The following is a 14,901-nucleotide window of genomic DNA, read 5'->3' as shown; positions in this document are numbered from 1 at the left end:
AATGTACCTAAGATCAGTTAATGACAGTACCAATTCTGTGTAACCCTCCAACATGATAGACCCGCCTCCAATATTTGTTGAAGTTGAAGAACAGGTATTCTCCGATCTGAAAGACATAAACAAAATCTTGATTCGTCCGTGAGAAGTATATTACCCCAATCAATGAACATTCCAGTTCGCATGTTCTCGCGCGAATCTCAACCTATATCCATGGCGTTCCCTAGTCAGTTGAGGAGCAGTGTCAACTACTCTGACTCTAATTCCAGTATTTCTTAAAACATTATTTTCGGTTTGTAAAGTTACTTTTACATATCGAGCTCTAACTCTTGTTGAAGCTGTCATATCGTTACATGTTTTCTTGGTTAAGCTTGCACCTTCTTGTATCATATCGTCCGGTTTCTTGATATCTCGCAAATACCCGGGACACAGTTGACTGAATCATTTCCAGTATATTGGCAACGTACCTCTGATGATTGTGCCCTTCTTCAATAAGAACAATTATTCTAACAATTTGTTTCTGTGTTAAATTTGAATTTCTGGGCCGAACAAAAGCACAATAAGCAAAATCCAATTAACATTTCTTTTAGTTTTTTCTCTGAAAATTTGTCAGTTTCCAATAATGTAAGCTATGTTACCATGTTTATGGATGATTATCAGAAAGATCAAGTAGTTTCAATAAACAACACAGATCAATTCCGAAAATTTTTTTTTCTTTATTTACATCATTCAGTACGAAAAATTTCGTTATACGACAAAGTTTTTGTAAAATGATTGAAAAAAAAACGAAAAAATTCACGTGTTGGTGTGAAATGTTTTACAAAACTAACCAAATAGCAGCGCTCGCTGGTGTTTATTCCGGATTAAAGATTCCGACCGAGAGGTTGCTACGCCGTTCTGATGAGACACAAAAGCGTGGAAACTAGCCGGCGGGTACGACCCTCTCCTTGCAATTGCGAGCCAACACACAAAATTATATTTATCGGAGAGGATTAAAGATCTACATTCGGCCGAGGTGAGCAATGTTTTCATCATAAGCCCTATCTTTTATGAAAATATCACATTATTTATATTTGCGAACATGCACTAAGTGATCAAACCGTATTTCACACGAAGTTGGAGCAACAAGAGGCGCGTGTGAGAGCAAATTCTCAACGAGGACATTGCTTGACCTCATTTATAAGACCTTATCGGTAATTTTTTCTTGTGAGGCTAAGTTTTTCAAGAACAATTCGTACTCTGGTGGCGAGACTTCATTAGGAGATGGGAATGATGCTTCGATGTAATGGAAAATTTTGGTATCAATCGAAAATGGACGACAATATTAATGTAATTTTTAAATGAATAAAGTTTCTCAAATGCTTATAAACATCAATTATCGAAATTGATATTTACAACCTTGTAGCCAAAGTTCTGAAATTTCGTATTTTTTTTTTCTTAATTCTGATTTTTAACCCCCATTCCTTTTTGTCGTGCGGAGGCATGCCAAGACTTCAATAGTCACCCAGAACACGCCAGAATATTCGTTGAATACATAGGAAAAGTTACAAGGGAAAGAAGAATAACATGTTTATCTGTTGATTGAATAAAGCCTTGATATTCGAAGTATAGTACATCGTATTCTATGTGCTCGGAGGAAAAAAAATTTCATACTGCATTTTCAACATGTCCTTTAGATTCAAATTTCTTCCCATGCAAGGATTTCTCCATTAATCTAATTAAATAGTAATATGATGATGCAAGGGCTGGAGTATGTGCATTATATACCTCGGCATTGACAGCTCGACCATCTGCAGTGTCGGATTTAGGAGGGTCTAGCAGGGATTAAAGCCCCAGGCCCCGAGCACTTAGGAACCTCGCAAAATTACTGATTTGATCACTTATTTTAGAAGCGATATTGGATCTACAGCAAAATTTTGCATTTTTTCCGAAAATACTTTAAAATTTGAATAGATTGGTATAATTTAATCCACATACTAATTTTTTACCCTATATAATAATTTTTGATTGAGTTGGCCCCGACGCTGACCAGCCGGAATGATTTCGAAGCACATTAAACCTTCACGATTCCACCAGACACACAAAAAGATTTTCTGGTCGAATCAACTTCTCTTCGCGACGAGCTCTGGTAAATATCCATTGCCTAACCATCGATTTTCCATATCCGGGCTGGTACTATTCGACAACTTCTACGGATCTTATCTAATGATTCTAAATGCCGATGTATGGTATCTTTAGATGGTCCAAGGGATCTAATTTGTGAATGTTGGTACTAAGTTGGTTTTCTAGACGACAAGTAAACCAACGATGTGCCATTCGCTCATTTACCATGTTTTTTTCATTTATTTTAACAAAGTGTCTTTGCTGCTACTGCTGCTTTAAACTTTTGTTTCAATGAATGTCTTAACAATACACGAATATCATATTTACCGCACTCCATATTATTTATTATAAAAATTTACTGTTGAGAGAACGATTAAAAGAAAGTAAAGTAATTGTACTCTTTGTAAAATTAGAGAATTAACAAGTTATGAAGAATTCTCACATATGAAAATCGACATTACTTATGAGACACCCCTGTATAATCCCGTATATACGAGGTCTGGCTATTAAATAACGAGACTGGCTACGAAAAAGGGTTTTATTATAAAAATTATTCTACATTCGATTGCTCCCCTTCAATCTACTCCCCACCCATTGCCACAAACCTTTCCATACGTTGTCCATTGATCGAAGCAGTGTTGGATGACTTCTTTGGTGAGTGCCTTTAGGAGCTCTGCCGTTTTTTGGTTTACCGCTTCCATCGACTTAAATCGGTTCCCTTTCAAAGCAAATCTATTTCTAACCTTCTAAAGGAAATCTGAGCAGACCCGTTGATGCAAGAGTTTTTGGTCAGGAGTCAGATTTCTCATCATCTTAAACATCTTGAAAACGCTTAAAAACACGTGGATGCGACGAAATTTATTACCAAACACTTGTTTGGTAATGAGTTTCTGTTTCAAGTTTCATGTGAACTTCCATAACAATCCATTGCTCTACTTCCTTAAACCTACATCGCCCCATGCCGAATCTTCGATTGTTCCAAACAGTGCAGGAAGTCTGTTAATTCCTTTCTCTAACCTTTCAAGGAAATTTGAGCAGACCTGTTGAACCAGGAGCTTTTGGTCAGGAGTCAAATTTATTGGCACCAACTTCGCACAGACTTTTCATGTGTAATTCCTCGTGTGAATTACCGTTTTTTTTTTCGGCGTTTACAGCCTCGGCAATAATCCATATGCTGATTGATTATCTACACGCACAATTTGGTTGATTTTGATCACTATTTCCGGAGTTGAAACAATCACAGGGCGACCTGGGCGCTGGTAATCTCCAGTGCTCTCGGCAATCACTAAAGCGCTTACACCACTCAAAACACGCGCACGAGATAGAGAATCGTCCCCATAGGCCTCTTGCAACAATTTATAGCACTCAGTCGGAGTTTTCTCAATTTAACGAGAAATTTGAGGTTGATACGTTTCAAACCGCTACTACACAAATACTATATTAGTGACGGAAACGTGTTTTGGGACGTGAATAGACAAGATATCTACTAGTTTTTTACCCGACCCGTCTGGGGCGTCCTTTAGGCGCGCAGTTTTGTTATTCAATAGCCAGACCCCGAATTTGTTATAACAAACAATTCTTGAAAATCATCGTGAATAATCCAATGAATATAAATTTGTAACCAGACGTCGTAGATGGAAAACGCAGGCTAAAATTCTTGTCCTGTTGTTACAGATTCCGGCTATGAAGGATATTATTTACTAGAAGATATTCACGTAAAATGGAATATAACTTATATCCATTGAAGTGCAAAACCAGCTGATTGGTAGGCCCGGGTCAATTTTATTGAAATTTCGCGTGAGTATTTCCAACTTTTTAAAATATGCACCAATATTTTTTTTCTCTACACACACTCTTTAAAAAAATGCTAAAAATTGATATTTAAAGTGAATAAACGTGCAACCCCTGTATATAAAATTAGAAATGTCTCCAAAAGAAATTCTGCAAGATTTTATTGTTTATTGAATTTATCTTTAGTGAACTGTTTAGAATATCTCAAAAAACTTTTAATCGTTTAAACCCAAAAGTAAGAAAAAATTGGGATCAAAATTTGAATTTTCAATTTTTTTTAACTCAAATTTGAAATAATATTTGCTTACAGAAATGTAGGAATTCTTTTTATGCCACAACATTATTTTCACGTAATCTACTCCGAAATTTTTGCATTAAGTCTCCGAACACCTTGTATAGTAAGAGTGACAGATAAATTTAAGAAAATTATAGAAAGTAGAAACATGAATAAACACAATCGAAAATTTGAAAAGTGAATATTAAAAAGTGAAGAGGAATGATAGTAAACCAAAAAAAGGAATGTTTGATAACAAGAGGACAAAGATTGATAACTATATTTGAACACTTGTGAATCATTATCATAGAAAATGGAAAAATACGAATCAGAAATAACTAAAGAAAAACAATATTTGCAAAAAGAAATAAAAATTATGATAGTATCTACTTTAATATTTGGTTAGGTTAAGTGAAACCCGAGTAAAGGACAATAAGACAGAGTAAAATAATAGCGGCAGAAGGAAAATAGCAGGGAAAAGAGAAGAGAGCCACAAAGCCTAATAAGAAAAGTGGCAGAAGCGAAAATACATAAGAAAAGAAGGAAAAGAAGATGCAGAAAAACTTGGATAGATCAAAGAAAGAAAAAAACAATACGACAATTGGATGAAATAGTATAGGACAGTGAACAGTGGAAAATGGATAAAGGGAGAATAAAATCACAAAAATCTTACGTTCGAAATTTTTTTAATTTCGACTAAAGTTACAGAGTTTCGAAAAAAATGGAAATTTTATGTAATGTGGATTCGTATCTCAGCAACTTGATAATATTTTGAAGCGTCAATTCGGTTTCAGAAGAATCATCAGGTGGAATTATTTATTTGATAACTAATTAGCAAAAAATTCTTCATTGAAATTTATTCGCTTTTGCCACTGTTTAATATGAGGATTGTCTGGAAAGTTTCCGACTTTTTGATCTTATCATAATATCATCTCAGCACTTATTAATTTCAAATTTCGGCGCTTAGTTTCTGTTTGACAACCGTCTAAATGAGCCTATATGAAGAATTTTCTGAAAATACGAAAAATTGATTATTGAATTGTATTTAAATATTTATTTATACCATAATTTACGACCATAAAATGTTGGGCAGCTGAATTCGAACGTGGTTTTATCAATTTGTGAGCGACAAACTGTGAGATCATCTGAAAAGATCACCAAATAGTACTAAAAGATTTTTAACAAAAATTAGAAAGTTAAAAACAGTTGAAGAATTGTGGAGGTCTAAGGTTTCCGCGTGTTTGCTCACCAAAAGTGCATTCTTAGGTCTTATTGAAGCGGTTTAAGCAAAATGAGCCGATTAAGCTATAAATGATACTTAGATCCACCACTACACTCCTGAAACGAAAAAAAAAACAGTCAAGACAGGAGATTGCAAAGAGGGCGCACCTGCTCCGAAAAGGGCAAAGTTATAGAAACTGTTTTATGGGTTTGTCCTCATCGACGAACTTTGAATAGAGAAACTATAAGGTGAAAATATTACGCAGCATTGCTTGATAAGGTGAAGGAAGAAATCGTAAAAAAACACGATCGCATTTGCAGAAAAAGAAATTATCTTTCCATCAGGACAAAGCACCTTGCCACACCTCAGTGCTGCCATGTTTAAAATTCATGAATTGCATTCCGAATTCGTTGATCACCCATCGTTTTCATCAGATTTGGTCTACAGTGACTTTTTCCTGTTTCCTAACCTTAAATCTTTTGTGGTAGCAGAGATATTTTTATCAGGCGAGGACGTAACTATCAATTGAAGGGTTAACAAGTTTAGAGCATCGCTAGACCTAAAAGGAGACTATGTTAAGAAATCAAAATGATCATAGGAAAAAAATGAAGAAATATTTCAGACAAACCTCGTACAATATTTTGAGGCAACAGAGCTGTATAAAATTTAAATGAGCGTTGTTAATTTTTGATATCTACTCAACTTCTACGGTGTGGAATATGAAATGGAATATGTTGGGACGGAATTATTTTGGAGCAGTTTGAAGATTTGTCTTCATTCAAGTTGTAATCGATGAAAAAAGGGTCTTAGATGTGTTTTCTAAAAATTCCCGACCAAACATTAACTTTCTCAGGATATTTAGGATGTTCTCTTATTCAGGAGAAAGTTGATTAGTTGGCCACTATCACTTTGTATGATTATTTTTAAAATGTATAATATCTAAAATTACTAATCGTCGTCCAATCATTTTCCCAATACGCCTCCCGCTGTCCCATTGCTGTATTTTCATTAGTAAATTGGTCTAATTCCAAAGTTCCGAAGTCAACAGAACTATGACAAAAATCCATTGAAAGTGAATGTGAAATGTTCCTTTCATTATTATGTGTTTCAAAAATATGCACACACGTATATACAAATAGTTTGTAGTGTACGTGTATGTCCAACACTCTTACTTGCGACATCAAAAATGTAGAAGAAAAAAACTCGTTGATTCACTTATTTTTTTACTTGGTTAAATTATGGCAAAATAAAAACTAGAACTTCTCCAGTATTATTCAATGTAATGCTATAAGTATGATCATTATTAAAATATTCTGCTGTTAATTTACTGAATATCTTGATTTCATAATCAATTCTAAATTATTATTAATAATGATCATTTATATGCAACACGAAATCAACAAAATATATATAAAAAAAGTTTTTGGTCATTAGAATCGCGTTAAAAGAGAAAATAGAATGTAACAAAAATAGATCAGTATCAGACCAAGTTTTTAAATTGAAGCAAATAACACCGGGGAACAAAATTTGAACTTGTGCCACACTCTTATTTTTTACTTTGATCGATGATTGTTAGTAAAAAAATTATTGGCCAAAAGTTGATTGATTTATAATTTGAATATTTTAACGAAAAATTACTGCCGGAAACAAAAAACAAAAATTAGAAAAGTTTTATTACAAATTTACGATAGCGCTTTTCTATCTATGAAATATCTTTATGGAATTTCTGCCCGTGCCAATCACTCACAGTTCCCAAAAGTCAAAGAAAAAGATCCATATGAATCTTTAGTGACGTGATGTATCCCAATAAGCCAACAATTCGCTAACAAAGTCTTTGTATTGCTCAATCTTATACTGAACAAAAATCTATTAACTTGACTTACCTATTTTATGATAAAATTCACCCACTAATGGACCTCTTCCTGGGAAAAACAATTCCAGCGAGAAAATGTCATATTCATTCCATAAATACTAAACTATAGAGTGGGCTGAGAGGAATATGTCATTTGTTCTTATTTAAACTCTTCTTACATTTAACAATCTGTTTGCTTTCAAATGCATCCATCAATTTGTTATTGGATACAATGTAGCCTGGACGTCAATACCCGTTTTCGGTCCGTCCTTATTTTAAATGAGCTAAATGCACTTTAAACCGGATATTAACGGACCTCTTGGTCTGTCCGACATATTTCCTGTCGCATTCGCGTTCATTACAGCTAATTTCATGAATACCACTCTTCCAAATCTGGTATTTTTTCCTTGGGATTACCCAACAATTGTTTTGATATATTTATAAATCAAGTTTACCCCCAAATAAGGTGCTTTCATTGTTTAAAAAGTATTTCATAAGTTCTTGATGTGAAGTAATATATTCAATTAAAAAGGAAAAAATATGTGAATATTTGATTGAAAATCGCAAAAATTTCAAATTTTTAACTACCAGAAAACGATTCTTATTCGTTTTCAGTTGTGACGTCATAGGTTTAATAGAAACAGTTGTCTGCTTGATGATAATTTGGACTAATTTTAAGTCTTTATCAAAATATATATTTTGATAAAATTGATGAAAAAAAAAATTGATGAAATTAATTTAAAATCAAGACTAAATGATTAAAATTTTTAAAACTATTAATAAATTTAATTTGAGTAATTCCCTTGTGATTAATATATTTTTAGATTATTAAACTGTGTGTTTAATGTCTTTAAATTTTGGTTACAGGGAGGAAAACAATGGAACGACCACCCCGTAACGAGCCGCCGGTGGAGCCCGTCAATGGAGTGGTACAACCACCAGTTCATCCGCCTCCAGACAGCCCGGGGCGTATTACTAACCAGCTGCAATTCTTGCAGAAAACGGTTTTAAAGGCTGTTTGGAAGCACCAATTTGCTTGGCCATTTCAACAGCCTGTGGATGCCAAAAAACTAAATTTGCCCGTAAGTTTAATTAATCCCCGTACTGCATTTTGTATTTAGCATCAAAGCTACATGCTACTAGTAAGAATACATTCAATTTCAGCATCAATTATCCAATTTCGACGCGTATAGTTTCAACTTTCGTTTCGACGTGTGTAGAGCTCGTTGCGGTTCAGGATTTATCCACTCGGAACGCCCGTAATCCCTCATGTCGCTGGTTAAGTTGTGATATTTGTGATTGAGTCTGTGATTTCATATTTTACTAATGTATTTGTTGATAAATTAAGTTGTTGCTCGTCTACGATTTGGGACATTAAAAAGCAGTGTTAAACTATTAAAGACTATGATTCCAAAACTAGACAGTGAAGATGGTACAAAAAGAAAATCAATGAAATCAGCAGACAATCAGGAGTTGGACTTGGCAATGTATACAACTTGGTTTATGCAAATTAGAAGTCAAGGACAATCAATAATTTGTGAAAAATCACTGCAAATAAACCAAATTATAAATGGTGATCCTAATTTGAAAACTACAACTAGCCAGCTTCAACGTTTTAAATCCAGGCACGGGATAAGGTAGATAGACATACAAGGTGAGAGACTGTCAGCTGATGTAGTATCTGCCAAAATTTTTAAGAAGACATTTAATGAATTTTGCAAAGCTGGTTTTGAAATCAATAACATTTTTTACAATGCGGACGAAATAGATATCAACTGGAAAAAACTTGTTTCCTTGTTTCCAAAAGGGGAACTGCAGTGTCTGGATACAAAATCCACATTACAGCAATGGTTTGTGTTAACTCTACTGGCGATCAGAGGCTCCCGCTGCTTATTATTGAGAAAGCAAAACAGCCTAGATGTTTTAAGATCATAAGCAAGCTCCCCGTTGTATACAAAATTTAAAAAAAATTCCTGGATGAAAATAAAGATTTTTGGTGACTGGTTTGAGAACGTTTTTATCCCATATGTGAAACAACACCAACAATAAACAGGATCAACCAATTCACCCTCACGATGACAAGTTCAATGTGTTGTATCTTCCACCAAATGTGACGTCAGTCCTACTACCAACGGACCAGGGTGTGATAGAAACATTTAAACGATTCTACAGAAATCAATTGCTTCAAATGCTGCTTCTAGATATGGAAAATGGTGAAGAATCTATGCTAAGCAGTTACAGGAAATTGAATGTAAAAGTCTCCGTCTACACGTCTACATGGGCCTCCATGAAAGACACCACACTTGAAAAAGCATGGAATAAACTGTGTCCCAAACCACGGGTTTCGCAAAAAAATGTGATACTGATCCAAATGAACCACAAGAAAGTGATGGTTTGAATGAAATAAGAGATATTATCTAAGAAACACACATAAACTATTGGTTAAATTGCAACGTCGACGATCCTGGTTATCAGATTCTCTCTGATGGAGAAATTGTGCAGCAGGTAAAGAACGATAATCAGGAAGTAGGAGAGGAATAGGAGGGTGGAGAAGACACGGAAGTAGAAAACGACGTTAAAACCCACGATGAGGTGTCTACCTGTTTGGAAAAAGCTATGAAGTGGCTAGAGCGTCAAACTGAGTGTGACTCCATTCAGCTTTTGTCTTTAAAAAGACTAAGAGATTTAGCTGCAAAAAAACTTGTTTGTAGTACTTTTAAACAAAACAAAAATATCTGATTTCTTTTGTCAGCATCCTTAAACATACACAATTAAAGGTGTTCTGTAAATTATATTTGCTGTTTTTTGTTTAAAAATTTTTTGTCTACGTTGGGGTTAATTAATAGACACTGTCGCGTTCTTAATTTATTTGAACGCACCACACTAACTTATAATAATTCACTTATCACTATCGCTTAACTAACTTGAATAATGTATTCAAATTCTTCAATATCTTTACTATTTGTTCTGTTCACTACAACTGTTTATTATAAACGGAACTAAACTAGGCTACATAAATTCCTTATATATCCAAGTATAATTCTCGAAAGTTCTAGAAAAATAAGGAAACAAAACAAATACATAAATAGAAAAATCTTTTGTTTACGTTGTATATATTGATAAAAGAGTTGAGTTAGAGTATATTATTCATATTAGAGTGAAATTAAGACTAAAATCGAGTCCAAATCAGTAATCCAGATTTTCAATTATCCAGACACTAATTTACATCAAATAATGCGATGCTGTACTGTAAGAGATATCATGTTTCTTTATTGGTTACTATATTATCTGCATTTAACTAGAGATTGTCTATCATGAAAAGTTTGTCTTTTTTAATTTTAGGACTATCACAGAATAATTAAACAACCAATGGACCTGGGAACAATTAAGAAGCGATTAGATAATAATTATTATTGGTCGGGCAAAGAATGCATCCAAGATTTTAACAGTATGTTCACGAACTGTTACGTTTACAATAAACCCGGAGAAGATGTTGTTGTTATGGCCCAGACTTTGGAAAAGGTGAGTCTCTTTTACCTTTCCTTTCGATTCTTATTATTAATATAAATCTGACTGGTTTGGAACGGGATATGAATGAATCTACAAAAATAAAAGAGAAATTAAGAAGAATGAAATCTATGGGCCAAAAAAAAGGTGTGGATCCAAAGTATCACTTAGATCCACAAGAAAAGTGTGATAATTCTATAAAAATTTATTATAATTTTCAGAATTTTAATGTCTATTTATGTATTAGGTATTTTTGACAAAAGTGGCTGATATGCCAAAGGAAGAGATAGTGGTGGAAACCCCGCCTGCCAGAGGAGCAGGGAAAGGTAAAAAAGGTCGTGCCAGTACAGCTGGTGGGGTTAATCCTGCAGCCGCTTCGGTAGGTAGAGGAAGACCTCCAGCAACAGTTTCATCCACTAGCGTTACTCCAGTGGCCACGACCACAGGTTAGTCACTTTAATATGTGAAATATATAATTATAATGAAAAAATTTACAAAAATTTCTTATCCATTTTTTCACAAAAAAAATGGTGTACAAATTATAAAAGCAAAAAAACGAGAAAATATTTATTGTTTTCCATCATTTGTTTGGATTGTTTCAATTCCTTACCATATTGACGTGATTGTGAAATTACAACGTATTTCCACAAAACAATAGTTTTTTAAAAAACTATGTTTTTTTTTAAATTTGCTCTCTTCTATTTCCAACTCTAAAAGATCAAGCTTTCATTTTCTTCCAACTGCGTTAGGTTTGACTGTTATAAAGGCTTTTCCCATGGTTTGTTATTTGGTTGATTTAATCTAAGTAAAATTAAGAACTTGGCCTATATTTTTTTATTTAGTAAAACAGCCAAACTTTCGTTAGTTTTGTTATCAATGATATTCATCTACCCTTTCGTTAAATCAGCTAGCCACTTCTTTTTTAGTCTTTTAGTTTTGTTCGGTTTAAGTAGTAGTTGTAATAAGAAATTTGGGTGATTTTCTAATCTTTTATTTCCGATTTCGATGACATCTTTCGAATATGGTATCCCAAGATTTTTATGTATTGTTTAATACATAACATGGTGCATTAATGAGCATACATAAAGCTTTTCACTGGCTTCTTTGTTTAGCCTTCTACCCATATTGATTTAATGATAGTTTTAAACTTATATATATTGAACTGAATTCTCGAGAGGTTTTCCTTATACACGACTATTTTATATTTCATCACATAAATAGCACATGTCGTACAATTATCTAGCATTAGGCGAAACATTATGTAAATATTTCATGTAGGTCATCGTAAAAGTGTAGTGTACAACTCGTTCGGAAACTGAATATTTCGCCCTTATATGAAATTTCACACAATATACTATTTGTATTATTTTGAACCATTGTTGATCTTGCTGGAATTGGTTTTCTTGAAATACATTTGAAAAAAATAAAAAAAATAAATACAAACCTTTTTATGATGATACTATTTCAATCTGATCCTTGATGTTCAAACATTAACGAGCTTTTTAACACTGAAAAAATAATACAAGCAGAAAACTGTTACTTAAAATGTTAATCCATTCTTAAAATAGAAATTATTATTTTTAGGATCTTCAGGTTTACCTTTGGGCACTCAAGCACCATCTACAGTTCCGGGCAGTACAGCGACTACTACTATAGCTGCAGCTAATATGAATAACAGTTCATTATCCTCACAGCAACTAAACACTCCCAATACCATTCATGGTAGCGGTCCCAATTTAGCAAATTCCCTAGACCCCAGTGGCGTCCTACCAGGGAACGTCATGCCACCTGCACAACCAGCTAAGGTTAGTTGAACATTAAAAATTAATATTAATCTCGCTCTATCTGCTAAAGTTAAGAAATAATACTAAGTTCCCTTGTATTAATATAAAATTAAGGAGATCCAAAAATCTAGTAAATATCTTGAATTTTCTGTAACCTTGTGATACTTTACTGAACACACTGTTTACTACTCACAATCATTTTACCTGGCCCTTCGAGCCGGATATGAACCAGGGAACAATCAATGGACTAGACAGTTTAATTGTGAGAGTAGTAGTGAAAAGTGTGGTCATTATGAAGATAATAAACTTATTTCAATTGTGATAATATTATGTCAATAATTTATATTTTAGGTAAAAAAGGGCGTGAAGAGAAAGGCCGATACTACGACGCCTGCTACTGCCTACGACTATCCACCTACTCTAGAATCGAAATCAGCAAAAATATCGACACGTCGAGAGTCAGGCAGGCAAATAAAGAAACCTACAAGGCCTGAACTAGATGGTCACGTACCACAACCTGCCTCACATAAAACTAAAGAAAAGCTGCCAGAATCCCTTAAGGCTTGTTATGAAATTTTGTTGGAATTATTCTCAAAGAAACATTCTGTAAGTATTTAATTAGATTGTTGATTTTTGTTGGTGTCATTTGTTGTTATTGACCCTGGTATTCAAGAATACTAGATGAAATAAATGATTTAGCCGCCAAGATCATGTTCTATTATCAGTGAATTTATTTTAAAAGGTGCTACTATGTTATATTTGGATTTGATTGGGTGCAGCAATCATTACGATCGGACCTAATGTTATATTATATGATTTGTGGAGTCATTTTGGCTTTTTAGCCACTCCATACCTTTAACTAAAAAAATATTTTGAGTGTGACTCTGCATCTCAATGCCTTTAAAATTTTCTCTCAGTTGAAATTCGTAACACATTTAAAACCAAGTTGATAAAAATTTTGTTTTAAATAATCTCTAAGAAAAAATCTAAGTCGCCTGTCACATCATGTGGAGAGATGATACTGTTATTAAAAGCATTTACCTAATAATTTTGAAATCAGGACAACCATCTTGCTGTTATTAAATATCCTTCATTTAAAAGAGTAATAGAGGTTAGGTTAAATCCAACCCAGACTAATGTGTGTTACTTTTTCTAAGTCTAATTCTGCTAAATCTTTCGTGGCAATCTACTGTGTAGTTCCCCAGAATTTAATGTCGTTTTTCTATCAGGGTACGGGCAGAGCAAATGTTCGATAGTTTTTTCTTCCATTACACTCTTTGCAATAGTTACCAACAATATAATGTCCAGTGATCATTCTGTCTATTTTCTGATTTGAGTTTCATATCAATCTTATCTATTTTTGTTTTCTCTTCATTAATTTTTGGGAAAACTGAATTTCGTGCTATCACTTATGTTTGTTCTTATCTCCTAATATTTGGCTCTGAGTCATCTTTTAATAATTTCATCGGTAGTAGCATTGTTACTATCTCTTCGGCATCCTCTACTCTCGTCCCCTTTATTTGCAAGTCTGTCTTCTTTAGAGAGTAATAAAATTGTACAAATTCCAAAGTTTTATGTCCTGTGGAATTTCCATTAATCCTCAAGAGTCCTATGAAGTAGTTCCGTTTCAATGGCAAAGTTTTACGGTGGTCAAATTTTGTTTATGATGTATAATCTTGCAAATTTTTAAAAATATCATCTCATTACTGAGAGAAACACACCAAACATCACTCACAAAATCCCACTAATCTGTGGTAAAATAGTGGAAATCCATTCAAGTTTATTATAATCTATCACTGTGTTCCATCGAAACATATTGTAGATTATAATTGACTTGGTTGGATTTCAAATTGCAATTAATATTCTAATGTTTTTCTTATTTATTTATATGATTTCTATTCGTGAGGTTAATTAATAAACACTGTCTCTTGCATTCTTAATTTATTTGAACACTATACACTACACTAACTTATAATAATTCACTTATCACTATGGCTTAACTAACTTGAATAATTTATTTAAATTCTTCAATTACTTTACTATTCGTTCTGTTCAATACAATTATTATAAACTGAACTAAACTGCGATACATAAACTCTTTATATATCCAAAAATAATTCTCAAAAGATCTAGAAAAACAAAGAATCAAAACAAATAAATAAATAGAACTTCCTAGAAATTATTCAAACCAAACAAAAAAACTGATATAAAAATAAAGATCGAACGAATTCCGGGTATTTGATGAAAGGCGGCGCCTTGGCCGAATTTTAGAATTCTACTATATCCAAGCAGGACCGACTTCAGGGCGTAGATGAGTTCGTAACAATGTTTCACAATATATTTTCGAATACTGTACAATAAAAGCATTGAA

General features: G+C 33.4%; 1 protein-coding gene and 1 non-coding gene across 9 annotated transcripts in view; both read left to right on the top strand.

Annotated features, from left to right (window-relative positions):
- Positions 1–14,901, top strand: part of LOC130449564 (bromodomain-containing protein 3-like) — a 78,216-nt gene that overhangs the window by 24,461 nt on the left and 38,854 nt on the right. For 6 of the 8 annotated variants that reach the window (XM_056787465.1, XM_056787469.1, XM_056787468.1 and 3 more), the window contains 6 exons: positions 3,775–3,897; positions 8,107–8,321; positions 10,582–10,761; positions 10,994–11,192; positions 12,331–12,551; positions 12,882–13,136. In XM_056787465.1, coding sequence (XP_056643443.1) covers positions 8,118–8,321; positions 10,582–10,761; positions 10,994–11,192; positions 12,331–12,551; positions 12,882–13,136 — 1,059 coding nt within the window. In that variant the 5' untranslated portion in view covers positions 3,775–3,897; positions 8,107–8,117. The remainder of the gene's footprint in view (positions 1–3,774; positions 3,898–8,106; positions 8,322–10,581; positions 10,762–10,993; positions 11,193–12,330; positions 12,552–12,881; positions 13,137–14,901) is intronic. The other 2 variants (XM_056787466.1, XM_056787471.1) reach the window with 1 other exon arrangement.
- Positions 12,192–12,263, top strand: LOC130450018 (small nucleolar RNA SNORD36). The gene has a single exon (XR_008910530.1). It is a non-coding gene; the product is annotated as a small nucleolar RNA SNORD36 (small nucleolar RNA).

The sequence above is a fragment of the Diorhabda sublineata genome, chromosome 10, assembly GCF_026230105.1.
Source record: "Diorhabda sublineata isolate icDioSubl1.1 chromosome 10, icDioSubl1.1, whole genome shotgun sequence".
NCBI classification, from domain to species: Eukaryota; Metazoa; Arthropoda; class Insecta; order Coleoptera; family Chrysomelidae; genus Diorhabda; species Diorhabda sublineata.
This window is presented reverse-complemented; position numbering and strand designations above follow the sequence as displayed.